This window comes from Rattus rattus, chromosome 2 (genome assembly GCF_011064425.1).
Source record: "Rattus rattus isolate New Zealand chromosome 2, Rrattus_CSIRO_v1, whole genome shotgun sequence".
Lineage (NCBI taxonomy): Eukaryota > Metazoa > Chordata > Mammalia > Rodentia > Muridae > Rattus > Rattus rattus.
Genome location: NC_046155.1, coordinates 187163033 through 187190883, shown reverse-complemented (window position 1 = coordinate 187190883; position 27851 = coordinate 187163033). Strand labels below are relative to the sequence as shown.

General features: G+C 47.0%; 1 protein-coding gene across 1 annotated transcript; it reads right to left on the bottom strand.

Annotated features, from left to right (window-relative positions):
• Positions 1 to 24: 24 nt before the first annotated feature.
• Positions 25 to 15734, bottom strand: Sft2d1 (SFT2 domain containing 1). Its single transcript, XM_032894687.1, has 8 exons — positions 15550 to 15734; positions 8065 to 8151; positions 7502 to 7584; positions 6326 to 6407; positions 5183 to 5218; positions 3567 to 3625; positions 2477 to 2506; positions 25 to 496 (listed from the first exon to the last, which is right to left on the bottom strand). Exons 1-8 carry the CDS (start codon positions 15610 to 15612, stop codon positions 457 to 459), a joined length of 480 nt encoding a protein of 159 aa, XP_032750578.1. The 5' UTR covers positions 15613 to 15734; the 3' UTR covers positions 25 to 456.
• Positions 15735 to 27851: the final 12117 nt, after the last annotated feature.

Genomic DNA, 27851 nt, shown 5'->3' with positions numbered 1-27851 from the left:
CTTATACGGCTGATCCAGAAAATGTTACATTTCCAAGTGTTTATTTCAAAACTGTCAAGATACATATATTACTTTTTATTACACGTAATAAGTAATTTTAGGCTTAAAGTATATAAAGTTTCACATTTTTAAAGTTAAAAAACTCTTTAAAGTTGTGGAGCATTTAAAAAGGCTGAATAAGTGGGATATATCTTACAACACAGGTTTACACCTTAAATATTCACATTTCAGAAGCTGTCTGTAAAGATTAAAAACAGGGTAACAAGTATTTACAAGTGGCAATGATTACGATCTTGTCTTTGGAAGCAGAGGTTAACGGGCAGGGACCGGAGGGCTGCACAGTGAGGTTCAGCGGTCCATGGCACGGCTGAGACTACTGCCGTCTCTGGAGTGATCGCTGGAGCAGGCACAGCATCAGTACTGTTCCCAGTCACTCCTCCTGGGCAGAGACGACTTTCAACTCAAGATGGAGGAGCAGCACTTGAGTACCGCGTCCCTGGGGGAAGGAAGAGAAAGGGCCATGGAGGAGCAGTGTGCAGGAGCAGCAGCAGAGTCCCACCGTGCATTAGCAACTTCCAAGCAGGGCTGGACGCTGCTGCAGTTTCCAGGGAACCAAGGCTTTGCTGAGAATCACTCAGAACACCAGCAAGTGCTTTTAAAGTATTCTTGCTAATATTTGAAATGGTATTTGTCACAGGAATTTTCACTAGCACATAGCCCTAATTTTAATAAAAGAAACGACTCTCAATAACAAAATAATCTGGGAGTTAAGTTTTTATAAGATTTTTTTTTTAACTTGCAATGATCACAACAGCCAAGCTATGGAATCAGCCTACATGTCCAACAGTGAGTGTGAATGGACAAAAAATGTGGTTTTTTTAAACTTTTTATTTTTGTGTATGTTGTATATGTCTGTGTGTCTGCCATGAATGTAGGTGCCTACAGAGTCCAGAAAAGGCAAACAGACCCCAGGACAGATGGATGAGGCACCTGACGTGGGTGGTCTGGTCCTCCAGAGGAGCAAGCACTCCTGAGCCATCAACAGAGTCTTAGTCGGTCACAGAAAGCACAGAATCCCGCAGCTTGCAGGAAACCAGGCTGACCTGGCAATGACACTGTCCTGTACACATGAATCACATGAGTAGGAATCTCAGCTGAAGGTTGGTGGATCACACTGGCCTGTGGGCACGTCTGTGGGGATTGTTTTGATTATTAATTGATACAGGCAGGCTCAGCCCACTGTGGACAGTGCCAGTCCCCAGGAAGGGCTCCTCCTGAGCCTCACGGCAAAGCTGGCTACACTAAGTCCCCGAGAAAGGCAGCAAACAGTGATCCTCCACGGTTCCTGCTTGAGTTCCTGCCCTGACTTCTGTCGCTGACCGACCTGGAAACGTGAGCCAGATAAACCCATTTGTGGGTGGCGAGCCTCACTTGTGTTCTCTCTTGTGTGCAATCTGTCTGTGTCCTGGTTATTTACCAGTTGGGATCTGGCCAGAGAGAGGCAGGACATCATGGTGGCAAAGTGGGAGCAAAGCCGCTCACTCCAGAGTCCAGGAGGCAGACAGTGAATTTCATTGCTGCATCCTAAAAACTCCCAAAACCACGTGATGAACTTCATTTTCTTTTCTACGTGTCCAAGCCATCATATAATATGCTTACATTAAAAACAAAAACTCCCTACTCAAAACACTCGCTAATAAATCTGAAATGCATCCTGCCTGCTGCCTGCTGCCTGCTGCCTGCTGCCCTTCGCCTCTCGCCTCTGCTCCATGTGAGCCTCTGCCTCATCCAGGGCCTCCTTCCCGCAGCCCACACTGCTTTGCTGTTTCTCCTTTTACGTGTTTGTCAGAAATAATCACTCACAATAAAAGATTGAGTAAAAACAATGTCTTCCACTGTTCACATTAGGCGTATTAATTCTGCTGTCTTTAAATATGTAAGGCATCTCCAAATTCCACAGAGACAAAGCCCTACTTCAGCAGAACTGTTTTTTCCAAATCTATCAGGTATAAGGTTGGAATTAACATTTTTCTTCTACAACTAAATCATCACATTCCTCTAGAAAAGCAGAGAAACAGCACAGCAGACCACGCTGGCTGCCGTGGGTCTGGACATTCCCCTATCACCCCTGGCTCCCAACCAGCAAAGAGTGAGCATGGTGCTAGCTAGGAACATTAATGTGCTACACCTTGACCCCTGACCCTAACTTTCCTTATCACTTTCCAAAACAGAATTATTCCTGCTGGAGTCTCTGCCTCCTGGGTACTGACCAGAACGATCCAGAATTGTTTTCAAATTCCCTGTTAGTGTTCATACAGCAAGGCAGGAGCAGTGCCATGTGCGGCAAGATGTCATTTACCTAAAGGCAGTGTATACACCCAGCTGTGTAGTCGTCCTTAAAAATAACTTTCTACATAGCTTAATGTGAGAATTATTTAAACTTATGTCCAGGAGTATAATGGAATCCAGAGCTTACCTTGCATACGGGATGTAGGACAGACTATACCTGCAAAAGAGAGTCAAAGATGTTGATACTTTGTCTACACCAAGCCCTATGCCCACTGGACACAGTGCCAACTGCAGCCACCTCAGCAGCCGAACATAGGCCAGGGGTTCTCAGACTGTTAGGCCATCTCAGGCGATAGCACTGACTGGGAACTTGTGAAAGATTCTGACTTTCCGAGACCGACGGCCTCACAAGCAGCCTGTAGACTTTGCTGTACTGGGGATGGAATCTAGGTCCTCTGCCACTGAGCTACAAACACTGATAATATGTTCAGCAAACTTCAGGACTCTGGTGCTGTGCTGAGGCCTGCTGCACAAGTTACTCTCTTATCGTTCCAGCAAAAGCTAACATTACTAAGAATGGTGACAACTTCCTGGAGACAAGCCACCTGGAACACAGTAAAGGAAAGTACAATGTTAGAGTAGCCTATGTGAGTCAGCCTACATTCCCATTTCAATGAAAAAGTCAAGTCACCTTTCAGGGTGAGCTGAAACACACTGATGTATCTGTCGGGGAAAGGTAGAAACAGCCAGAAGAGCTGAGCCCAGCTGGGTGACAGGCAATGGGAAAGACACAAAACAATAAAATTGAGAAAGGCAAGGAATTTGCTCTGTAGTCTGAGGGGGAGCAGGGGAAGGAGTGGCTGGCTGGGGCTTTCCAGGCAGGGGAGTGGAGGCAGAATGAGTCACATGGGGCTGTGAGGAGGATGTGGCACTAGAAAGAAGACACACAGCAACAGCGGGTGGAATCCCTAGGGGCAGCTGACACCCGTGGGTGCACCGTGTGAGCTTCCTCTTGTGGGAATCCAGGTGGCTTTGTCTACATTTCTGATCGGTTCTCTTCCCACAGTAGCCTGCCCCCATAGCCAGTGCACCCTGACACCACAGCTCTCTCTACTACCAGGGAGGCACAGAATGGGCCTCACTCTATCTGACTCTGCAGGAATCTGGCTACAGGCATAGGCCTCTGCCCCCCCTTTCTAGGGCTCTCCAGAATCTAAATGATGCTTCTAACACCCTAGACAGTCTCCATTCTGTAACTGGTATAAGAAGAGACTTACCAGGTCATTGACAAGAACTGCAATATGCAGAAGAGTAAGGCCAGCCCCTTCTTCCGCCACTGGCAACAAACAACACATTTAGGGTTTTAAAAAGTAGCATTATAAGTCAGGTGAAATTCTTTGCTTTAAAATGGACAGCCTGGGGGTTGGGGATTTAGCTCAGTGCAAGGCCCTGGGCTCGGTCCTCAGCTCCCGGGGTTGGGGGGATGGAGGAATGGGTGGGAATAGCCTATTTATCAATTTTATCCCTATATATTTTAAAACTTTAAATATCACTCATGAAAGTACATTTCCTTTCCAATGCTACCTCTACTATCTTAAATGCTGTAAAACACACAGCATAAGTGACTGCTACAGTTATGCAAAGGCTGGAAATCGGAACTCTTGAAGGTTGCAGCTTGACCTAACTTTGATACTACCAAAGTGATTTAACCTTTCCTAGAATCAGTATTTCAACCCTGTAAAACTCCACAGAATTACCTATCCCGTGCCTCCCCCCCTGCTCCTTCTCCAGATTTTGTTCTTTGGGGATGTTTCGCTACACAGCCTGGACTGGCTCTGAAACTATCGCGATCCTCCTGCCTCAACCTCCCATGTGCTGAGATTGTAGCATGCACTATCATGCCTGGCTTCCTGAGGTTTTTGGGTTTGCTTCTTTTTTCTGAGACAGGGTTTCTCTACGTAGTCCTGGCTGTCCTGGAACTCACTTTGGTATCAAATTTACAAACATTCTCCTGTCTCTGCCTCCTCAGAGCTGGGGTTAAAGGCATGCACCACCATCACCCAGACAGGGGTTTTGTTTGCTTGTTGTTTAAGAGGACAATTAGACTACTGCGGTTTCCTGGGATAATATAAAGTTCCTACAATGCTCTAAGATAACTAACATGAGAATTCTAATCTTGTGGGGGAAGAAGGTGGGCAGGTGCTGAGGGAGGGTCAAAACCAGGACTTGTCTCCAGCCGGACAGATGCTTTCTACCACTGAGCTACACGCCTAGCCCTGCCCTTAAAGGAGAGACGAGATGGATCAGTGGGTGAAAGCAATTGTTTGCCAAGCCTGACATCCTGGCACCCACGTTGTGGAGAGAACTGGCTCTCGCAAATTGTCCTCTGACTTTCATTATAGCACAACCACACATGTATAAAGCCCTCAGCTGACCTGGAAGTTACTATGTAGAGCAGGCTAACCTCAAACTCAAGACAGCTGTCTGTCTCTGCCTCTAGGATGCTGACTAAAGCTATCACCACCACATGCGGTCCTGATGGAGATTCTTTTTAGTCGTGTTTGTCCATCTGCTTGTTTTCTGGACCACCCTTCTCTGGGAGCTTTTCACACTGCTGCTTCCCCCAAAGTACAGAGTCTGCAGCAGGCAAAGCAGAGGGCACAGGCCCAGTCTAGGATGCTGTCAGAGCAGCAACCTGGTCCCTAAATGTGCTCACAGGGACCCACGCTTAACAACAACCTCTGAGTAGGTTGTAGAGAGCAGACTCCACCTTACATCTGTTTCAGGGGCACTGACTCTCTGGAAGGCTTCATGAAACTGGCCTCGGTTCTGTTCTCAGACAATGGTGGAGTGGGGACAGTGAGCAGATGTCAGCATAGCTGACATAACTTACCCAGAGAGCAGCACACAGGGTAAACACCAGGCACAACTACGGGGAAGGAAAGAGTGTGTGAGAAACCTGAGGTTCTTCAAGGGCTCATGAGAAACTACAAACTTCTGCACTCACCTGCTTGGATAGCAACAGAATAAACAGACAAATGGGACAGTGGGCTCTGCTGCCGCCTTAAAGCCTAGAGAAACGATACCCGCTGTCCCAGCAAACTGAAGCCCTAAATATTGTGCTGGTCAAGCAAAGGGAAAGACTGGAAAGTAAAAGTTAGAGCAGCAAGAGGCCACCCCTGCACCTTGTGAATGCTCACAACAATGCCAACAGCAGCGCCAATAGCGTCAGCATGCTCCACCATGTTTACAGCGTGGACAAGCTTCACACAGGAGACCGCATGAGCTTTACACAGGACACTGCATGAGCTTCACACAGGAGACCGCATGAGCTTGCTGCACACCCACTTCACCTGGACAGGCCAGGAGAACAGAGTGGGAGTCTAAGCTAGGAAGGCCTGCTGTGAGCCCCGTCTTGGGGGGGGGCTGTCTGAGGCTCAGCTTTCCTCTCTTTAACCAGAGAGAGCACCTGCACACTGCTTCATCGGCACTGGGGAAGCAGTTGTCTTCACCATACTGTGAGGCAGAATCTGTGTGTGCTGCAACTTAACATTTCCTGCAAACAGTGTGACTCAACAACCAGCACTGAGTGACAGCCACCGTAAGAGCCTGTTACAGGAAGGGACTCAACTCATAGCACTACTGAGAAACTGTCCCACGACAACAGGCAAGTCAGCAAACAGCAGGAGACAGAAACCGTACAAGTTAAAATTCCCATTCTCCCTGAGAAGATTCCTATGAATTCACAAGTACTGCACTTTCACTCCCACGAGGAACAGATGTCCCAACACGTGTAGGCCTTAAAAATGAAATACAACAGCTGATTTTCCTAACTACTCCCAGCTATATAATGCACATGCACCAGGAAGCATGTTCCACCCAGCCAATCATATTAGACAATGCTATACAACTCTTCAACATTCTGTTACTACACACACACACACACACACACACACACACACACACACACACACACACACACAGAGCAATAATGCAGAAAAGGTGTACATTTATAAAATTAACATTATTTACTTACCAGCATAATAATTGTTGCAAGCAATCTTGTTGTTTCAAACATTTTCTTCAGTTGCTTCACAGGTCCCATTAAAAAGCACGTACTATTTGAAACAAAGTAAAAGATGGCTTTAGTAATTTGTCTGGCTATGCAGAAATAAATTGCTATAAAATAAACTGTGTGAGTTGTTTTACTTTTTGCTTTACTTGTCTGTGGATCTGTTGTCTTTGTGACTGTTTGGGACAAAGCCTAGGCTGGCCTTAAATACCTTATCCTTCTGTACTGGGAACTTCCCCCCAACTTAGTTTGTTGTTCCTTTGAGACAAGCTCTTTCTATGTGGCCCTGGCTGGCTATATACTCGCAATCCTCCTGCCTGAACTTCTGAGTACTGGGCAGTTACTTTCATTTTGTTGTCATTTTGACACACGATTTTGCTACTAGCCCAGGCTGGCCTAGACTTTGCGATAGTTCTGTTTTCTCCTCCAGAATACAAGTATCGCATGCATGTCCACCATACTTGGGTTTCCCCCTTACCTTAGAAAAGACACTAAAAGATATGCTATTGATTAACATGATATTGGTATGATGGTGTAAAGGGTGAAGAGACCAGACTGCCTCCCACTCCCACATGGGTGGAAGCAAGGCCCTAAGGTGACCCTCCAAACATGGGAGTGCATGCACCTCAGGGATACAGGGTGCAGCTCTCAGCAGACAACTGAGGTGCTGCTCTTGGACTCCCAGCCTGCAGAAACATGTTGTTAAAGCATCACAGGTGGCCTGGATGCTCTACTCATCCCCACAGCAATGCTCTCTCAGAAGATGCCCGGCAGCTCCAGTCCCTGCTGCTCACCAGCTTCCGTTCTCTGCACTGCACCAACACTGTCACATCTGCTCCTAGCTTCCTGTGTGAGCTCTTCCTCATAAAACCTTCACTCCACAAGAGCCAGTACTGAAGGGCATAACTACACAGCTGGGCTCTGGAGCAGACTCTAGGCCAGAACCTAGCCTCTGTGCTCTGCACACTGCTGAGTATCCCCAGTACTCAGTCACACAATAGCAGTAATAGCATAAATTTTGCCGCAATATTGATATTATAAACAGTCAACAGAAGCATGCTACTTATAAAGACTTACGAGGAAGAAAATCTGGTACCAACAGCAAATAAGGCATTTTGAGAAGCAAAAGTATATACATACCTGGCCAATGCAGCAAGGTTTCCAAGGGTATAAAATACTGCAAAGAGCTTCACGCCATTGGGAAGCCATAGCAACCCAGTTCCCTATGTAGAAATTATAGTTAGTTAGATAACAATATGATCTTCAGAGCCCAAAATTAGAAAGTTCTACTACAGTGGTTGATACTAAGTACTGTACGGTAGTGCTTAAATAAAACTGTGTTAATATAGTCTCTTGTATCAGTGTATACAAATGTGCTCTAACAGAACTGTCTCCACGCTTGTCTGAAACTAAGTATTCATTTAAATGCCAAGTTAAAACAGGCTTACTAAAACACATCTAAATTACCGATTGTCTAGTTTTCTAGAAAAATTGGTGTTTCAAATACAATTTTAACATTTTCTCCAAGTTACCATAACATTAATTTGTTTATTTTTAATCAATCCCTACACATTTATTTAAGGTCACTGTATTCCATCAAAATAATCTAACATTTAGATAAAGCAGGATATTTCTGCTGGTGCTTAATTAAAATATTCATTTAGAACAATATGACTATTAGAAGAGACAATGCCTTAACTCACAAGGATTGAAAAGAAAATGCCAGCAACAAAGCATATGACAAACCACTTCAACCTGGTGTTGAAACTCAGGGATGAGGCATCCAGGACCTTAGAAAAGAGAGACAGTTAAGAAAGTTAGATCAGCGTGTATACATCTCACTCTATACTACATTAAGCAAGCTTCTTTGTCTTTTGAGACAGGGATTCTCTCCGTATCTCTGGCTGTCCTAGAACTCAGAGATATGCCTGTCTCTGCCTCCTGAGTGCTGGGACCAAGGTGCGTGCCCCCATGCCTGGCAGCATATTGTGAACATGGACCTGACTCTATAATACAGTCACTTCTGTGGTTATAAGAACATCAGCTGACCCTGGCAAAGGGCCCGGTAAGTATAATCACAGTACGTCTTAGGCCTCATCAAGTCCTTGCGTGTTGGGTGCAGTACATGCATGTTTATCTAGGCAGAACAGCACAATGGTAGAGATGCATCTTGAAACCGAGATAAAGCTGTGGGCTGCATGCTGGGAACTGCTGAGGCTGGGCCTGCACACACCTCTCACTTCCGCCCGGCCTGCGGAGTGAGGCAAGGATGATCTCAGGGGAAACCTTTAAGGAAGCAGAGGAACTGGAGAGGGAAATGGAAGGCCCCCAGCAAAGGTGTGCTTCACCCGGAGGTGAGCCTGTGTCCTCAGTGAACCACACTGCAATGGATGTCCAGCCTAAAGAGCAAGCTGGCTTCTGGGACTGTTGAAGAAACTAGAAATTTAGCTAGGCATGGCAGTGTGTGCCTATAATCCCAATACTTGGGAAGTAGAGGCAGGAGTTCAAAGGTAGCCTCAACCATACAGCAAGTTCAAAGCTAGAACTAGAATTTAATCCTAATTTTATCCTAAAATTTAAGTTTCTAATGGGCATTACCAAATACACTTTAAAAAAGTAACAACAGCAGCTCAGGACATTTTCAGTGTTGAAATCCCAATAGAAATTTGTGGGCATCAGCTTGCAATCAATCCCCTTGGTCTCCACTCCTTACCTCAGCAGATCATCTGGAAATCCTTATGCAGCATGAAAGGCAGAGAAAAGTTGAAGTGTTCCATCAGCGCAACACACCACGTTTAATGTATCTTAGTGTCTTCGCACTTTAACATCCTAATTCCAACAATGCCACCCGCTACAGCCTAACTGAACATGTGGTTGTAAATTGGGTGAACCCGAAGCCCCTTCTTACAGGGATGCATACACTACATGGATTTTAGTCACAGAATAAAACATCCCAAATGTGCACATCGCTTCACAAGTAACCTGCTGTCAAACATATCAGAACACCATGCTCTGCCATACATGCATATAATTTTCACTTTCTATTTTCAGGACTTCTTGCCATCACATGAGACAGTAAAGTCTTTGACCAAAGGGCACTGAGAAGACACAGCAAGGAATCAGGACTGAAAGATGCACTGTGGCAAGCTCCTCAGCCAGGCAGGCAGTGAGAACAAATGGACACCACGCAGTGACCCCTGTACCTGATGAGAGAGAGAAAGGCCCGGAGCCATACCACCTGCAGGGCCAGGGAGAGCCACAGAGCCCAGAACCCAGTCCTCCAGAATGCTTGCTATGGCTTTCGATTAGCGAAAGCCCTAATTTCTGCATTCCCTCCATTTCTCTCCCCAGATGACTGCATGTAAAAAGACAACAATCAGCAGAGGCTGAAGGTCCTGCTCCTCAGAGCTATTCTTGCCCCCTTTCCTCCTGGGGTTCATATGGTAAAGAGTCACTTTGTCCCCCAATTGCCCCTGATCATCTTTCAGGACTCCTGGCCACAAGGCCAGTCCCACTGACATGGTAAACTTCGCCTGTTCTCCATATTCAACATGGACTGCCCATCTGAATGTTCTTCAACCCATTTCTAGTGGCTTTTCTCTTTCATCCCACCTACTGACCTACTGCCAAAGCCGCCTTCTTCCCTGCAATCCCTCTATCTCTGAAATCCTTGTTCAAAAACCCCAGTCTTGGGGCTGGGGTTCAGGAGTTAATAGCACTTTCACAAACACTGGACCTGGGTCCAACTGCCAGCACCATTCCCAATTCTAGTTAAAGAGTATCCCATGCTGTTTTCTGGCCTCAGTGGGCACATAGTGCACATACATACACATACATGTAGATAAAACAGTCATACACAAAAGGAAATTAGTCTTAAAAAAACAAACAACCAATATCCTAAGTTCTGTCTAAGCTCTGCTTCACAGTTACCTGGCAACAGCCAGGTATGCCTGTCACTATAAAAGGGGTTGGTTGTCCCCCCACCCCTGCCCCTACTCTCCTCTCTCTCTTGCCTTCCTGTTCCTGTTCTGTCCTCTTATCCCTTCCCCATCTCCCTCTCCATGTGCTCATGGGCAACCTCTATTTCTCTACTCTCTCTCTTTTTCTCTCTCTGCCTTTTTCTGCCTCTACCACCCTCTTGACTCCCTTCCCCATGCCTTAAATAAACTATTCTATACTATACTGTTGTGTGGCTGGTCCCTCAGGGGGAAGGGATGTCTCACCACACCTCCACAGAAATACTCCCTCTCTTTATCTTTTTGTAAAGACATCACTAGGAGCTGCTGTCTCACCTGCCCCACAGGCCTCTTATCAGGCCCTCAGCTTCTCCTCATTTCAGTGCAATAACGTTGAGCACCACTCTTGGTCAAGCCTGTTTTCAGTCTCCCCAACCCCAACCTGCTTTCTTATTAGAACTTCCTCAAGCCTCCTAGTTCTGCTTCAGTGCTTCTCTCTGAACAGACAACTCCACCTACTGACAGCAGAGAAAACTGAAGGCAGCAGTGGGAGCTCAGGCTCCTGTGGTGGTTTGAGTGACAGCAGCCCCCACCGGCTCACTTACTGTTAGTGTTTGGCTCCCCAGTTGGTGGAACTGTTTGGGCAGGATTAAGGTGTATGGCTTTGCTGGGATGGGGGTGGACTTTGAGGTTTTGAAGGCCCATGGCATTCCCAGTTAGCTCTCTGCCTCATATTGTGTCTCAAGATGTGAGCTCTCAGCTACTGCTCCAGAGCTATGCCCACCTACATGGTGTCATGCTCCTTACCATGATGGTCATGGACTCACACTCCAAAACTATAAGCCTCAAATAAACTCTTCTGTAAGCTGCCTTGGTCATGATGTCTTATCACAGCAACAGAAAAAAGTACTTAAGACATCCACTTACCAGAGCACCCAGGCCCCTGCTCTGGCTCCCAGGAAGGGACTCTTCCTACCTGTCCCAGGGAAGTACACACTTGCCTAGCTGCTTTAGGGCCCCACCCCTCAGGCCTGCTGCAGGAACTACCTTGAAACAAAATCTCAAAAGATGTCTCTCTCCAGCCTCCACAGCCAGCCAGCCAGCCACTCCCCGATGAGAGCAACTATGTGCACTCCCTGATGAGAGCAACTATGTGTGCTTCTAAGAACTTAGGTGAGGGGCTCAGCTCCTGGTTACAAACAAACACTATATGCTTATCAGGCATGGTGGTACCTGCCTTTAATCCTAGCCCTCGGGAGGCAGAGGCAGGAGGAACTCATGAGTTCAAGACCACCCTTGTCTACATAGTGAGTTCCAAGCCAGCCAGAACCACATAGACACTTTGTCTAACAAACAAACAAACAAACAAACTAGTATGGTACGCTGTAACAAAACACCACCATCACCACCATCTCCATGACTTCAACCACCATCACCACCTCTTCCTTATCTTCCTCCTCCTCTCTCCTCCTCTTCCTCCTCCTGATTCTGGAAACTGTGAGCCTAGGATCAAGTGTCAGGAGACACGGTGTCTGCTGCCTCTGCACAGGATAGAAGGGACAAATGGTCTCCCTGGGATATCTTTAAGGACACCTTCTCTTGAGACTATCATGCTGGGAGTCAGGCCTTAGTATATGGATTTGGGGGGAGTTCAGAATGCAGCATTGGATCTGACTGTTAGGGCATGACTACGAGCAGCGACATAGCCTCCTGGGAAGCTGCCATTCCACATGGTCCTGGAGTACCATGGGCTCTGAAGGGAGCTGTAGTCCTGATCTTTTTCTGTGACTGTTCTAACCCTGCAGCTATTTAGAGGCCCCAGCCACCAGGCAGCTCAAGAGCATACAGATGCAACTCAGAGACCACATGAATTTTTGGAGTTATGTGACCAAAAAAAGGTAACTGTCTTAGGTTAGGGTTTTACTGCTGTGAACAGACACCATGATCAAGGCAACCCTTATATGGACAACATTTAATTGGGGCTGGCTTGCAGGTTTAGAGGTTCAGTCCATTATCATAAAGGCAGGAACAGGGCAGCATCTAGGCAGGCACGGTGTAGGAAGGGCTGAGAGTTCCACATCTCCATCTGACGGCTGTTAGCAGAACACTGACTTCCAGGCAGCGAGGATGAGGGTCTTATAGCCTACACCCACAGTGACACACCTATTCCAACAGGGCCACACCCTCTAATAGTGCCATTCCCTGGACCACGCATATACAAACATCACAGTAACTAAATGTTTCACAGTACCTTGGCAGGTCATGTTCAGTCTTCTGATAGCCACTGCGTGGCTTATGCAACAGGGTTTTTATTAATTACCATCTTCCCTGTGGCGACTTTGAAGGTAGAACATGGCAGTTTCCTTAGTTAACATGGACTAGTCATCCACATGCAAATGACTTCTCTGCTACACCATACTAGAATATGCACGCTGGTGCTCCCCCAAAGTCTAACCTTTCAGAAACTGGTGCTGGACACGGAGCCTGGGGGGACATGCAGAACACAGGAACAGAACCTTTGGGAGTGAGATTAGTTTCCTTTCCCAGGGAATTCCTACACCCCTTCCACTGAAACTAGAATGGTGCATCCACTGGCCAGAAAGTGGCCCCGGGGAGACACAGATTCTGCTTGTGACCATGACCTTGGGACTGTCAGCCTCTAGAATAGTGAAAAATAAACTTCTGTGGTTTCTAAGCTACCTAGTTTTTGAGTTCTGGTCAAAATCTATGAGCACACAGTTCATGGCAGAGACCTGTTAGACTTCAATGACAGGTCGCAAGACAGATGGGTCTTACATGCAAATGGGGAAGTCAACCGTGTTAACAGCAGCCAGAGCAAACAAATAGGAGGGTAACTAGGAACAGGACTGGTCTCTCTGAAGACACTCAATGTTGACTCTACTAGAAGAACCAGGTTGGAGCATTCCAGAAAGAATGACTTTGCTAAAAGACTGCCAAGCTATACAGATAAGAATGGACTCGGGCAAGGAAGCTGAGACACCTGAAGCACAGTTAAGTCCTGGCAGGTGGAGGAGGGGCCAGGTATGCACAGGTCTGAGAAGCTAACCTAGGTTTAACTCTAGAAGCACAGTGATGGGAGAGCAGGATGGGCTGAGTCCTGCTTCAGGCCTTTCCCTCTAGGAAGATGTCCCAGACACCTCCTAAGGAGGGCCCAGAACCCTAGCTTCTAGTAAATCCTGGGCCTCAAGCCGCTCAGCAGCAGGATGGGAGTAGCTCAAATTCCAGGGTGCCCAGACACCCTTGTCTAACCCGGTTCCTGGGCAACCATCTACTTAGAGGCCCTATTCCATCCTGCAGTATAAGAACTCACCACTCTGGACACCTTGCTGCCCGCTCACCCTGAGTACCCACAGCTGCAGAACACCTTGAACTCTCACAAACTTTCTGGTCCTCACCATCTTCTAAGCATCTCTCACCTTGTGACACGCGCTCTCCAGACATATCCCACAGGACAAGCAGTGGGCTAAGCACTCTTCCTTCCCTCTGGGCCCATGCTCCTTTCCAGACACCTTCCACTTCAAGGTCACCATAACACTGTACCCTGTCCCTCATCACTGTTACACCTCTTACCCTCAGAGAGCAAAATATTATACATATGAAGTAAAAACATATCTTAAAAAAATAAGAAACTTGGAGAACTGGATCAACATAGCTGAGGTTTCCCCATGAACAGGCTCAGGCCCTTACCCCCTCTTCTCAGGGATGGCACTACTTTGAGAGGTTCTGGAAACTTGATATGCTAAGGCCTACTTGGCAGAAGCCACTCACTAGGGTTGACTCCTTCCTGAGCTGCAAAGCGAATCCCCTCTCATATATCTATCCCGGAACTGTCCACGATGCCTTCCCCATCATGATGGACTAAAGCTCTGAAACTGAGAACTACAACATACCTTCCTCTTCTTGAGTCGTTTCTGCCAGGTACTGTGGTCAGTGACAGGAAAGTGGCTAATACTGTATCAATCACTCACTGTAAATTGAAACCCTCTCTCCACAGCCTAGGAAATGCAAGGGGACATAGAGTCTTCCACCTCTTCTTGCCTGTCTTTGTCTCCTACACATGTCCCTCTTTCCCTCTGTCCCAGCCACTGTAACCGTACCTTTGTTTGAGATGTAAATTTTGTGCACCAGAAGCCTCCATCAATCACTGTTATTACATCGACAGTGACAACTATATAGAGACCTGAAGGTCTATTGGATCACCGCCAGAGCCTTTGACCTTTGATTGAACTCTTCTCTGCACAACTTTCTTCTCCTCCAGAAACTACTTCAAGGAACAAGATCACTTCCTTGTCCCCAGGATTTACAAGAGCACTCCTTGACCACACTCGGGAATCATTCTGTAGGTGCAATCAATGTCTGAACAGTAGCCACTGACCCAAAAAGTGGGTTGTACCACTAAGGAAATAAATTCTAAATTTTAATCTGTTTAAATTTAAATGGCTACAAGTGGTCACAGCTACATCACAGATCTAGAACAAAGAGTGGAGCATGAAACAGTTGTTACTATCAAGCTGGTTGGATAAACCATATATACTGCCATTTCTGATGTTACTATGTATAGGCTTTTGTACTGCAATTACAATACAGATTAGAAGCAGGAGGACCTTTGTAGTTCCAGGCTAGCTAGGGCTACACAGTGAGACCTTGTCTCAGAACAAAAACGAAAAGAACAAATAAACAAAACACAATATAGATTTCACTTGTCTTAACACAGGCTACCTCAGTCACGCCAACAAAGAAGTCAGAAAGGAAAAAGGAACAAACAAAACATCTTCATGTAATACAAATTCAAGTCCATGTCTGTGCCAAGACACACCAAAACGTGCTAGCATGCAAAACACAGAGCAGTTCCTGTTTGCCTATTTTAAATTCTTACTGGAGGAAGTTAAGTCTTTATCAAGTTTCATGTCTGGGTCACATGCAAACAACCAGGGCTCTGTTAAAAAAAACATGCATTGCTAAGGAGGGCTGACTTCACAGGCAACCTTTGGCACGGTGTAGCTTCAAGTTTATGTCTGAGACCTGGAATGCCCGAGGTGGCCACAGGCAGCCCAGCCCCAAGGCCTGAGCCTCAGAGCTCGCTGCAGGGTCTGCGGAACACGGGTGCAGGGGGGAAGGGCCCAGAGAAAGGCCACGGCAAAGCAGCCGGGGCCGATTCTCCGACGGCGGTTCGCGGCCCCCTCCCACCGTCGCCGCGGCTGAGAATGTTACCTGTGCCGTCAGGCCTTGCTCCTCGTCGTCCTGGCCGCTCAGGACGCGCCGTAGCTTCTCCATGGCCCTGTCCTACGGCCGAGCCTCCGGCCACTTGTTAGTCCGCCCCGCACGCCCACCCGGAAGCCAGGAACCCACACCCTCACGCGTCGGCCGGAAATCCGGGCTTCCGCTTCTTTCGAGCATGCGCACCTCCTCGCTCTTTTGCTGCTGGGGCGGGTTTGAATGCGTCATTTTCGGCGCGCCCACCGGTTCTGCACAGGGCTGTTGAATTGTTTTTTTTCCACCCTGAAGATCGTTCACACTGCCAGCAGGGAAGGATGCAGAGTTAGAGTTGTCTGTCCGGCCTGTTGCAGAGAATCAGTGTTTAGTTTCATAATTCTCCGGTCACTGAATGATAGGTCCTGCCCCGATTGTTTTGTGTTGGAGAGATAGTAATGAAAAGGTCTTTAACTACTTCACTAACAACTTCCTCCTCAAAAATTGGATCAAGAAAAAAAAAAGGGTTAATTGTCTATCATACTGCCTTTCGAAAGGCAGTCATTACAGGAACTCTAGAGAAGGAGATCCTGTACTGATGAAACTGCTCCAGCATTCTTAGGGAGTTGGAACTGAACGAAGTATGAAAACCCTGCCCCTTTGCCCTTTGAAAGATAACAAAGATGATAACGAATGTACAATAAAATCGTCGTTGAATGTACAATAAAGTCGTTTTTTAATATAACGTTTTCCTTTTGAAGTATAGTAACTCTTCTAGATTAAAAAACTCTGACACCAGTAGAAAAGTCTGTTTTCCAATATATTTGAAATTGCCAGTACTCAACAATATAGTTGAAACCCCAACTTGAAAGAGTCAGTATGTACTTGAAATGATTAGTGGCAGTTCAGGGACAATGGTGACATATACATTGGTGGAAATGTCACAGTGAAACCCATTAATTTGTACAAATGATAGGGTGTCAATTATAATAACAAGAGTAAACAACTAGATCCTAGAATGTGTTACCGAAAGCTATTTAGTAACCCAGGTTTGCCTGAGACTTAACCTCTAAGTGTTCTGTTTTGATATATAGGTGACCCTCCCTTCTGTCCTTTTTAAAAAACATTTATGTGTATGGATGTTTTTGCCTGCCTGTGTGTCTGTGTACCATATTCATGCACTGCTCATAGATAGCAGAAGAAGGTGTCAGATTCCCTGGAGCTGGAATTAGGGAAGGTTGTGTGCTGCTATGTGGTGCTGGGAAACTGACTCCTCTGGAAGAGCAACAGCCAGTGCTCTTAACTGCTGAGCCCATCTCTCCAGCCCCTCTGTCATTCTTAAGACTGAGTAAGATCTTATGTAGAATAGAGATGCTGGACAAGACACGTGTCTTGAAGTGTAAATTGCCTGATAAATTTAATTATATAGAACAAAATGTAATTATTAAAAACAAGGACTGAGGGCTGGAGAGATGGATCAGAGGTTAAGAACACTGGATGCACTTCCAGAGGTCCTGAGTTTGATTCTCAGCACCCACTTGGTGACTCCCAACCATCTACAAAGGGATCTGATGCCCTCTTTTGTCATGTATGCAGGTGTACATGCAAATAGAGCATAATAAATAAATTTATTTATTATTAATTATTATATAACATTATATTATATAAATAAATAGAGCATAAATAAATCTTAAAAACAAAGTCTTAAATAGAGGTGGTGGCACATAGCCTTAGTACCAGAACTCAGGAGGCAGAGGCAGGCGGATCTCGAGTTTGAGGCTAGCCTGGTCTACAAAGTGAGTTCTAGGACAGCCAGGGCTACACAGAGAAAGAAACCCTGTCTCAAAAACCCACAAAACCAACCAACCAAAAGGTTGGTGTATAGGTTTTGTTGCTTTTTGTATCCTAGAAGCCAAACCTGTCTTCTGAACAATGCTACCAAGAATTTATTAGATCCATTGTTGGGATAATAAAATGAATAAGGGCCTAGGATCTGGAGAGAAGCTGTGGGTTAGAATCTTGCCCCACCCCTGTAACCTGGGGACTTGAGATAAATCACCACAAACCTTGGTTTCAGATGTAGAAATAAGGAGGGCATAATGGTGCAAGCCTTTAGACCCAGCACTTGAGAGGCAGAGCAGTGGATCTTTGTGAATTCAAGCCAGCCTGGTATACATAATGAATAGGAGGGACAACAAGAGCTACATAGTGAGGTCCTGTCTCTAAAACAAACAAACAAACAAGTGTGAAAATAATATCCATTCCTTCCTTACAGAGCTGTTAGGGAGACTAAATGAAAAAAAAAAAAACACTGAAACAATCCTCATTACCAACAGGTTCTGGGGTTGTAGATGCTACAAGTCAGTCAACCCTTGTAGCATTTTCCAGGACATGCAGGTTCGGGGTTAGAGTTTTGGTGAACCTCAAGCCTAGCTGAGACACAGAGAGTGTGGCTGCCTTATTTCAGTTCATATTATAAACAAATTTTCCTTCTGGGCCCATTCAGTGCCCCTGTTTTCACATTGTTGTGCTGTTGTTGGTGGTGGTGGTGGTGGTCACTACTTGATGGGTCAGGGACCATCTGTCCTGCCCAGGCTCCTAAGTGCCTTCTTAGGAAGATGGTTAGAGAAGCCTCAGTCAGGCATAGTGTGGGAGCTGTGCATCCAACCTTAACGAATCTGTGTAATGCAAAGCAAGCGAGGTTACATAATGATCAGCTGACAAAGATGTGACCAGGGCTTTTCAAGAACCCAATTGCATGAACTCAAGAAAATCGCTCCATATACTCTGAGTCAGCACTTGTGGCAACTTTTCTAAACTTAAAGGATCCAAACAGCAAAGACCTTGTGTGGAAACACTCAGAACAGGGCTGGCACTCACTGACTGCTGCACAAACGTTGCTGTTCATCCTCCGGGCACTACTGTTCATCATGTACACCCCCAGCTCCGGATCCCCATCTCTCTTCTTGTTTTAGTGTATTGCCCAGAAAACTAGAAGAACTTCCAGCTCCCACATTTTCTCTGTTCCCAAACACAGGGTTTTTCCAGGGGTAGAAAAATCCTTTCCAAATGCAAGGCAAGCCACATATAAAATAAGGCTGTGAGTGGAGAGAAGCTGGACCTCTGGAAAATCAAGTCCTTCCGAGGCACTCAGAAACGTTCCTGGCTATTAAGCCAGGTTTGGTGGTACATACTTTTAATTCCAGCAGTTGGGAAAGGGAGACAGGTCTTTGTGAGTTCAAGACCAGTCTGATCAACATAGTAAATCCAAGCCCAACCAAGGGTACATAGCAAGCCCCATCTTTGATAAAGGAAGGAAGGAAGGAAGGAAGGAAGGAAGGAGGGAGGGAGGGAGGGGAGGAGAGAGGGAGGGAGGAGGGAGGAGGGAGGGAAAGATATGGGACTCTTGATGCAAAAAGGCAATATCTATCAAGACTCCATACTGCACAATGTCATGTGGCATTCCAAAAAAAAAGAAAAAAGAAAAAGAAAAAACTAGTTACTGGTTTCTGAGATTGGGGTGTGTGTGGATGTATGGATGAGTCAAATGGATACAGAGGGCTTCTGGGGCAATGGAACTGCTTCTGGATGTGATGATGGACATGGTGCAGTGGTCTGAATAAAAATGACCCCGTAGGCCCATAGGGAATAGCACTATTAGGACCTGTGGTCTTGTTGGAGTAGGTGTGGTTTTGTTGGAGGAGTACGTCACTAGAAGGCAGGCTTTGAGGATTCAGAAGTTCAAGCCTGCCCAGGTTGCCATAGTCACTTCCTGCTTGTTGCTTTTGGATCCAGATGTAGAACTCTCAGCTGTCTCTCCAGCACCATGTCCACCTGTGTGCTGCCATGCTTCCATCCATAATGATAATGGACTGAACCTCTGAACCGTAAACCACACCCAATTAAATGTTTGCCTTTATAAAGAATTGCCAAGGTCATGGTGTCTCATCAAAGCAAAACCCTAAGACACATGGCAATATCTATCTGTTCCAGCCCACGTCATGTTTAGCACCAAACGTGACTCCTATAATAGGCAATGAACTATAACAAAAACATGCAAGTTGGTTCAGTAGAACACCTATTGTCAGATTTAGGGGGATACTGTGGGGTAGGGCTAAAAGGATATTGAAGGGAAATGTGGAGCCATTCTGTTTATGCTTCAAACTATTAAAAAAGATAAAGCTGTTAATATGAAGTAGTGATTCCCTATGGGTGTCCATTCCCACTTGCCCACTACAACAGAGCTGATAGTTGAGCCTCAGTGCTCTACAGGAGAGAGCAGCTACAGAAGAGGCTGGTGAGAGGAGCAGGCATGTTCCAAAGGACAGCTTGTGGGCTTTTGTTGGCACTAAGAGAACTAGGGTGAGGGAGGAGCAAGGGACGAGTCAGGCTGCTGAAGGAGCCATTGAGACCTGTTTCATGCCCATGTCCTCCACAACAGACAGGAGGACCACTGAGCTATGAGCTCAGGATAGAAGCAGGTTTGCATTCTGGGAAGTTCATTTGGGCTCAGGCAAGGAAGGTAGGTACTGGGCCCAGAAATGGTTGCACTGTGGCCTCTCAGAGGTGGTAGTGGGAGACCAGAGGAGGGCACAGAAGCTGTGGTGGGAGCAGCCTGCAGAGGGCAGAAGGAAGCAGATTCTGTAGGTAGGAACGGACACTTGGACGCTGTGGAGGTGGTGTGATGATGAGGTTACAGAGGGAAGGGCAGGGCTTGTGTCAGAATGAGTCCAGCGGTTGGCCATTGCACGTAGCCTCCACACACTGATGGTGTGATAGAGACTTGGAAGGCCAAGCTGGCAAGAGGCCTGGAAGTGAAGAACTCCCAGGAGGTTGTGGGTGCAGAAAGGGGCCTTTGGTGTATGGTCACAAAAGAACGAGAACAAGGGTGAGAGGGGAGAGGAGGGATGTCTTCAGTAATGCTGGCCTGCTGAGGCAAAAGGCTAGGTCTTGTCTCTTTGGGGAGGTCTGTTTTCCAAGGGCCAGTGAGACCTGAAAAGATATAATTGATTTTGACATGACTCAAAGACAGCAGACGCCAGTTCTACTTCAAGGTGCCTGCAGACCATCACTGCTGACAAAAGCCCTGGCAGTTTGCTGTGTGTGGTGCAGATTGCCTTAGGCTGAACTTCCCTTCCCATGTCCTGAGCGGAAGAGCTGTTGAAGGACAGCGGTCAGCTCTTATAGAAAATAGACAGGTCCCGTATTTGCTGATGCACAGCAACCCAAGAAAGACACCACGGTAATTTCTGTGCTCACCTGTGGCCTTTACGGTTTCCTGGGAGATCTGTTTTCATACCTCAAACCCCACTCTAAGAGGAAATGCCTTCCCCAAACCCTGTCCCTGAAAAGCTAGCAGGAAGCACTCTGTGCCTTAATGACAAAGTGCTTCCTTTTCCTTTTCCTTTCTGAGCCATGCTGTATCAAGGCAATCAGAGCCATGCTGTGTCTTGTGGCTGATGCCCTCAGGGACTGTCGAGCTAAAGCCTGCATGAGACTCATTTGCTAAAGCAACAAAGTAACCTTTATTGATTGATGCTTCAAACCCTTAAACCAACTACCAGGTGTGGGAGGTGACTTGCTTAAAAAGCAAAAGGAAAATTAATTCCCCAGATCCGTGATTTTTATACATGTCATCAGCTTATAGAAACGTGACCAGCATTACACAGAAGAATTAAAATGTCCGTGTGTAGCCTCTCTGCAGCTACAGGTCCCCAGAGAAATGGCAACTGTCAGTTTGTGTCAGGGTAACTTCATTTACCCTGATTAAGGATGACAGAATCCGGCAGGGGTGTAGCTCAGTTGATAAGAGTGTTGGCCCTAGGGGCTGGGATTTAGCTCAGTGGTAGAGGCCCTAGGAAGCGCCAAGGCCCTGGGTTCGGGTCCCCAGCTCCGAAAAAAAAAGAACCAAAAAAAAAAAAAAAAAAAAAGAGTGTTGGCCTAGAAGGTGCTAGGCCCTGGGTTCAACCTCTAGCACTACATAAGCCCAAACAAGCACAGGGCCATGTGCTTATAATCCCGGCACTCAGAGCGTGGAGGCAGGAGGATTTGGAGTTTAACATCATCCTTTGGCCTTGAATGTAGTGAATTCAAAACCAGCTTGGGATCCAGGTGTTAGCATATTTATTTCTTTAGCTATTTTATCGAGTTCTATTATTGGTCCACCTTCTAAACCTTATTCCACCTTAATCCCTTCCAACCCCTGGACACTAGGTAGGAGAGAAAGAAGGTTAGAGGAGAGAGGGGGCATAGACCTCTTTAGACTACCTCCTGCTGGTTAGGGGCATTGAGTTCCTCAGGGTTGGTCCAATCGTCATCATCAGGATATCCCCCACTTCTCTCCTGTGGGGCTGCCTGCCCGCCTCACCACTGGCAATGCTGGGGCAAAGCTGGCACGCTGCTCAGGGAAGGCAGAATGCAGTCCAAGATAGGGGGTCCCAGCCAGTGTTTCTCCGAGTGAGAAACAGCAGGGGCTGGGAAGGATGCTGTGGTTCTCAATCTCCAGAAGCTGCTGGGGACCAGAGGAGTTAAGAACAGTGGTCTGAGGCTCTGCCCTTCCCCTTCCTGCCAGGCAGGAAATGGGTGGCTGATTCCCGGACAGGGCAGTATCCAGTTTGGTTTGGGGTGAGTTCTGAGAATACTGAGGGGCTGAAAGAGAGAAGCCTTCTCTGGGAGATTCAGGTGCAGTTCTTTACAACGAACTGTCCCTGACCTACCCCAGGCAATCCTTGATGAAGGAGATGGTCCTTGCTTGTCTGAACTGCTTTATTTTTATGTGGATATGAATGCTATGTATGTGACCCAGGGACTAAGTACCTTTTATGGGAAGGGATGCTCAGGAAGGGAGGCTCATTGCCTGAACACTTGGGGCTCTCTAGATACTTCATTAGCATGGAGAGCTCTAGGTTTTTGTGCAACATGATTGTCATGGTCGTCCCAGTGGTGTGTCATGGTTGTATGTTCCAGGACAGGCAGCACATGTCCCAGGTCCCCTGGGAGCTGGTTCTAGTGCCTGTTGTTCTCAACTATGAGATTTCCTGGGGTTTTTGAACCTGTTTCAGCCACACCAGTTCCTCTGCCTGGTGGCACAGTCCACTTGCCCACACCCTTCCCTCTGCTCATGACCCCTTGACAAACTCCAACAGCAGGGAGCAGGAACAGGGGTAGCAGAAGCTGCCTCAGAGCTTACCTCAGGCCCTCTCGGGGCTCTGGCTCTTATACCCAATGAAGAGTCCCCAGAATTCAAAATGTCAGCTATCTGCAGGTGGCAAAAATCACACTCTTCCCAGAGCACAAGACAATCATAGTCAGTGTCTGTGGACAAGCTGAAGCAGCCCCACACCAGGAATTAAAACAAAAATATATTCACATAACACAATTAAGTTTTTTTTTTTTTCGGAGCTGGGGACCGAACCCAGGGCCTTGTGCTTCCTAGGCAAGCGCTCTACCACTGCGCTAAATCCCCAACCCCCACAATTAGGCTTTTTAAGGAAACCAAAGTTCTCACTATACCCAGGCTCAAACAAATAGCAAAAAGAACAATAGGTCTTGTCTTTCAGAGTTTGGTCAATTAACGTGTACTTATGCATCTGGGGCTGGACTCGGAGAGGAAAACGATGCTGCCATTGCTCTTCGAGGGTTTATTGACTTGAAAACCTGATGAAAAAGGAACCAGAGTGAGCCTGCTTCTGCAGCCAACACCCCAGCCTCGACAGTGGCCGGCAGACCACCAGTCTGGCTAAAATATGCAGCCCCAGGTCCTACTAACCCACTGTCAACAAAGGGCTCAAGATCCTAGCTCAAGTCAGGGAACTCACAGAAAGTTAGAAGGGTACTAAAACCTCTTTATATCCCAGAGGTACAATAGGGACATGGCTGCCAAGGTTCAAAGACATGTCTGTGCTTTGCCGAGTTTCTCTTCCTTTCCACATGCCTCCTCCACTGAGAAAACCTTGACTTTCTGGGTTTTTGCTGCTCTCTCATTTAGCACTCATTGCCAAAGCACAGGCAGGAAAAGGCTATGACAGCACCTACATAAGCCAAGGCACGAGATGGTGCGGGGAGAGAGGAGAATCTTTGGAAACTCACAGGATAACTAGCACGATATAGGTGGTGATGAACACTAAGAGACATTTCTCACAATCATGTGCTCACATTAACACATGCACAACACATGTTTAAAGTTAAAAGGAAACCACCTGACCTAGTGGCACATGAATGTCACATTTGTCTTAACATGGGTGGTCTGTGCTAATTTAACACCGCAATGAATCACGGGCTGTGTTCGGTTTTCTGGACTGCTGGACCGATGATCCTGTACATCTATGAATCCAAGCTGTTGCATTTCCTAAGCTGGCCTTCAGATGGTGTCCTTCCCATTGTTTTCTCTTTGTATCTTCCTACACTCCGCCCAATCATGTGATGTAGGCGTCCCACAAATATTTTTTGTGCGAATGAACAAGCAAAGCACTGTAATGGCAAAAGTCCACTGAAGTCATCTTGCAGCCCACATTATTCCTCTGAACAAGCTAAAGGCCCAAGGGCTTTGCTAATGACTTTCTCCAAATTATACAGCAGCTGGGAGCCTCCGCCGAAGACCCTCAGATTAACCAGCTCTTTGTAGACAGAGCCTTTTCTTCATGGATGTGGGTGGGAGGTGGCTGAGGACGGGACACACAGCCTCCTTCCCACTACCCCCAGGTCTCATTGTAAACACTAATGGAGACAGGAGGTAAGAAGCACACTGCCCTGTCCCCTTAAAACATTGAGAACATGAGGCCACTTGTTAGTCACAGTCAGAGCTGGCTGAAGGCAAGAAAGAAGTCCTCTGCTCATCCCTCTTGCTCTAGTCTACCTGAACTACCTTACTCTAAGAGCTGAGATTGTCCCAAGCTCTCATAGAGGCAGGAAGGACATCCTCGAACGACACAGTTTTTGAAGTTTTTTTTTTTATGTCCCCTACCACAACTATCAGAGTAAACGATCTATTGTTGGTCACCTCCAAGTTCAAATTTTGTGAGACCACACCGTGGCATAATTTTCCTGCAATAGCTGCAAGCTTTACTGATAGGTTTTTATGGCAAGCTCAAAGTAATTAATCAAAGGTCGAGCCCCATCTAGCATAAGCAGAGCCCTGCATTCAATGCTGAGAACCCCAGTGTCTTGAAAACAGTCAAGGCAGAGGATGTTGGAAGAGTTTCTGCTGATATGTGACGACGTGTGCTCAAGTCCCAAAAAGGGAAGTCCAGTATACAGATGGAACTATACAGAGGCAACATGCATTCCTGCACACAGGCACGCACGCGTGCGCACGCACACTCGCGCGCGCGCGCGCACGCACATGCACACACACACACACACACACACACACACACACACACACACACACGGTTACAAAGCCAGACAAGTCAACTCATTCATTCCTGCCTCTGTTCCTCTATCCCTCTTTTCTTTCTTCTCTCCATCTCCATTGCTACTTTTGTCCATGGCCTTGGAGGTCTGCTCAGGGCCTGATGTACAGGAGTCCATGTAAAGACAGGGAACAGCGAGTCCCAGGGGCCATGCCTAGCCTGAAGAGATATTCAGGATTGTCTGGAAGGACGGATTCTTGTTAAACTCCAGCCAGACAGGTGCTACTGCTACTGTTGTGAATTGTAAGCTAAATTATTTGATATGTGGGATCTGACCCCAAAGAGGCCATGACCTACAGGTTGAGAAGCCCTCCCCTAATGGAACTGGTGGCTTAGGGGAGAATATTCCGTGGCGGCTGAAAGCTACCGTGCGTCAGATGGGTGATCCTCTCAGAGCACTGGGGAATGAATGAGCAGGAAACCAGTGAGGTTTGGTGCCCGTAGGCCATGGAACATTGGCTAAACTGTTTGAGGTAAGGTGATTGTGAATTGTCTAGGTTTCATAATGAGAGTCAGGGAACACTCGGTCCATTATTGTTACAGGCGGCCTAAGAAGACAGGCAGTGAATCCTCTCCTCCAACAGCCCTTAGGGTAAAGGCAGGTCTGACTTCTAACCTCGATGGCTCCTCTCCATAGACCCCACGGCCGCTAACTTGCCAGGCCTGACGCAGCTCCTCTGCCCTCACCTGAGATGCTGCAGTGTCGGTGTGTGCCTTCTATGCATGTGACTTTAGTAATCTGATGCAGTGTCAATGTCCCCAGGTCCTATACCAGCTTGTGTTCACGCGGTCATTCACTGTTCCTTGGTAAGCTCCACACACTGAGCTAGACAACGCCCAAGAAATCTCAGGTAGAAACAGTCCAAGGAGGGTAACTGTGCTCAACTTGAGCATCTGAATGAGCACTACCCGGAGTACAGTGTGACAAGGGGCAGAAGAAACCCTGAGGAGTGTGAACAAAGAGCCAGCTGAGGTCAGAGAATTATGAAACAAAAGTCCATTGATTTCCCCTCCAGTTTCCTCTGCAGTCCCTCCAACCCCCCACAGGGCAGGACTCCCACTGTGTGGGCGGTACCCAGTTGTACAGGGTGGTTTCACAATTGTCACCTCTGTCCCAGTACTCCTGAGACAGGCATGGCGCTTGAGATTTGACAACTGGAATCAGTATCCGCTTGTAAGTTAGTCACAACACTCATTTTGTTATTGGAAATGAAAAATATTTGTAGCCCTTAATTTTAGAGACAGGATAAAGTAACATGATTTTAAGTTTGTTTACACACTTTTGGGCGCTCAGTCCGGTTGTCAGTCAGCCCCGCTCAGTTTGCAGTTTATTCCACAGCCATTCTGTAAGGGGAGGGTCTGATACTATGGTCTAGTTCCTTAATTGATTCTTGATTTGTCAATAAAGGCCGGGAGCCGATTGCTGGACGGAAGGTACAGGTGGGACTTCCGGATCCCAACAGGAAAAGGGGACATAGGGAAGGAGAGAAGGGGCCTTTCCGCCATGCTTTTGGAGGAAGGAGGATGCTGCAGTCACTGGGAGAGCTAAGGCCTGCGGCCCGTAGGCCTCCACTACAGGTGGGTAGCCAAAGACGTTTGGCAGGGGCTAATTGGAACAAGCCACTAAGCTTATGGTGGAGGGACGGAGAGAAAAAATTGGTAAAGGCACGAGTTTCCAGGCAGGAGATATTTGCACCCAGCAATTGTGCCTAGTAGGCAAGTTGTAAAGTAACCGACCTGTCTGTATGTCTGTGTCCATGAATTCAAGGGTCTCAGGTGGGAGCTGGTGGTGACACATCCCCTGCCCCTGAGCTGAGGTGGGTAGAGAGGCTGGTCCCAGGCAAAGTGGTAGCATGATTTTTAAAACTACATGCAACACCATTCCTTTAATGTCACCCTCTAGTCTCTGACACACACCACAAGGCTGAGGCCACAAGCTGTCCTGAAAAGGTTGGATCTGGATTCTAAGCCTTGAGACATACTCTCTGATCGTTTTAAAAATTAAATCCTATATTTATTTTACCCATTTGTGTGTGTGTTCAGACACACTGAGGCTTGAGTTTGGATGTGGAGAACAATTGGCAGGAGTCAGTTCTCCTTACCTTGTGGGTATGGGGAAGGTCTCCAGGCTTGACAGCAAGTGTCTTTATGCACTGAGCTCCTCACTGGCAAATAAATCTGTTTCCACTGGACTTCTGGCTCTCGTCTGCTCTTCTGTTGCTGTGTCTATGTAGCTCTGTGTTTTCAGCAGGACTCCTCTCCATGATTAGCTTTGGCAAGCTGCCCAGTCTTAAGTCACAACTTGCCCCAAAGGTTGAAAGAACAAGTCCCAAATCCATACATTTTGCAGGGGGTTGGGGGGAAGGAGGCTCAGCGGTTGAGAGCACTGACTACTCTTCCAGAGGTCCTGAGTTCAATTCCTAGCAACCACATGGTGGCTCCCCACCATCTGTAATGGGATCCGACGCCCTCTTCTGGTGTGTCTGAAGACATCTATCTACAGTGTACTCATATCCAAATATCCATTTGTTATTCTGTAACTGCACTTTAATTATATAAACAAAGCAGAAGAAATTGTTAAGCTCAATGAGATAACCCATGGCTCCCAGTGCTGGCTCTTCGGGTGTCTGAGCTAGGACAGCGGTGGACTGGGCACCATTCCCAGTGGGGCTGTCTGAGCTGTGGCTGCAGATGCAGCTTGGCAGGTAGAGCTGCCCCCTCCCTCCCCTCAGGCTTGTGCACCGTTACAGCCAGGCCTGGAGTACTCTGCAAAGGAACAGCCCCCTACAGCTCTCCACTTCTGAGGTCATAGGAACAGTTTCTAGGAGCCCTGGTTTCTCTTGAAACTATTCTTTCAGACAATACTTCTGCAGTTTCCTAACCAACACAGCAAGAGATCCAGTCACACTCAAA

What these genes read in the sequence shown, in the direction of transcription:
- Sft2d1 (XM_032894687.1), bottom strand. Translation starts at nt 15,612, where the DNA reads ATGGAGAAGCTACGGCGCGTCCTGAGCGGCCAGGACGACGAGGAGCAA. An exon ending in AACCTTGCTGCATTGGCCAG is followed by an intron (nt 6,408 to 7,501) that starts GTATGTATATAC and finishes TGTTTCAAATAG; the next exon opens with TACGTGCTTTTTAATGGGAC. An exon ending in TCCTACATCCCGTATGCAAG is followed by an intron (nt 497 to 2,476) that starts GTAAGCTCTGGA and finishes TCCTTCCCCCAG; the next exon opens with GGACGCGGTACTCAAGTGCT.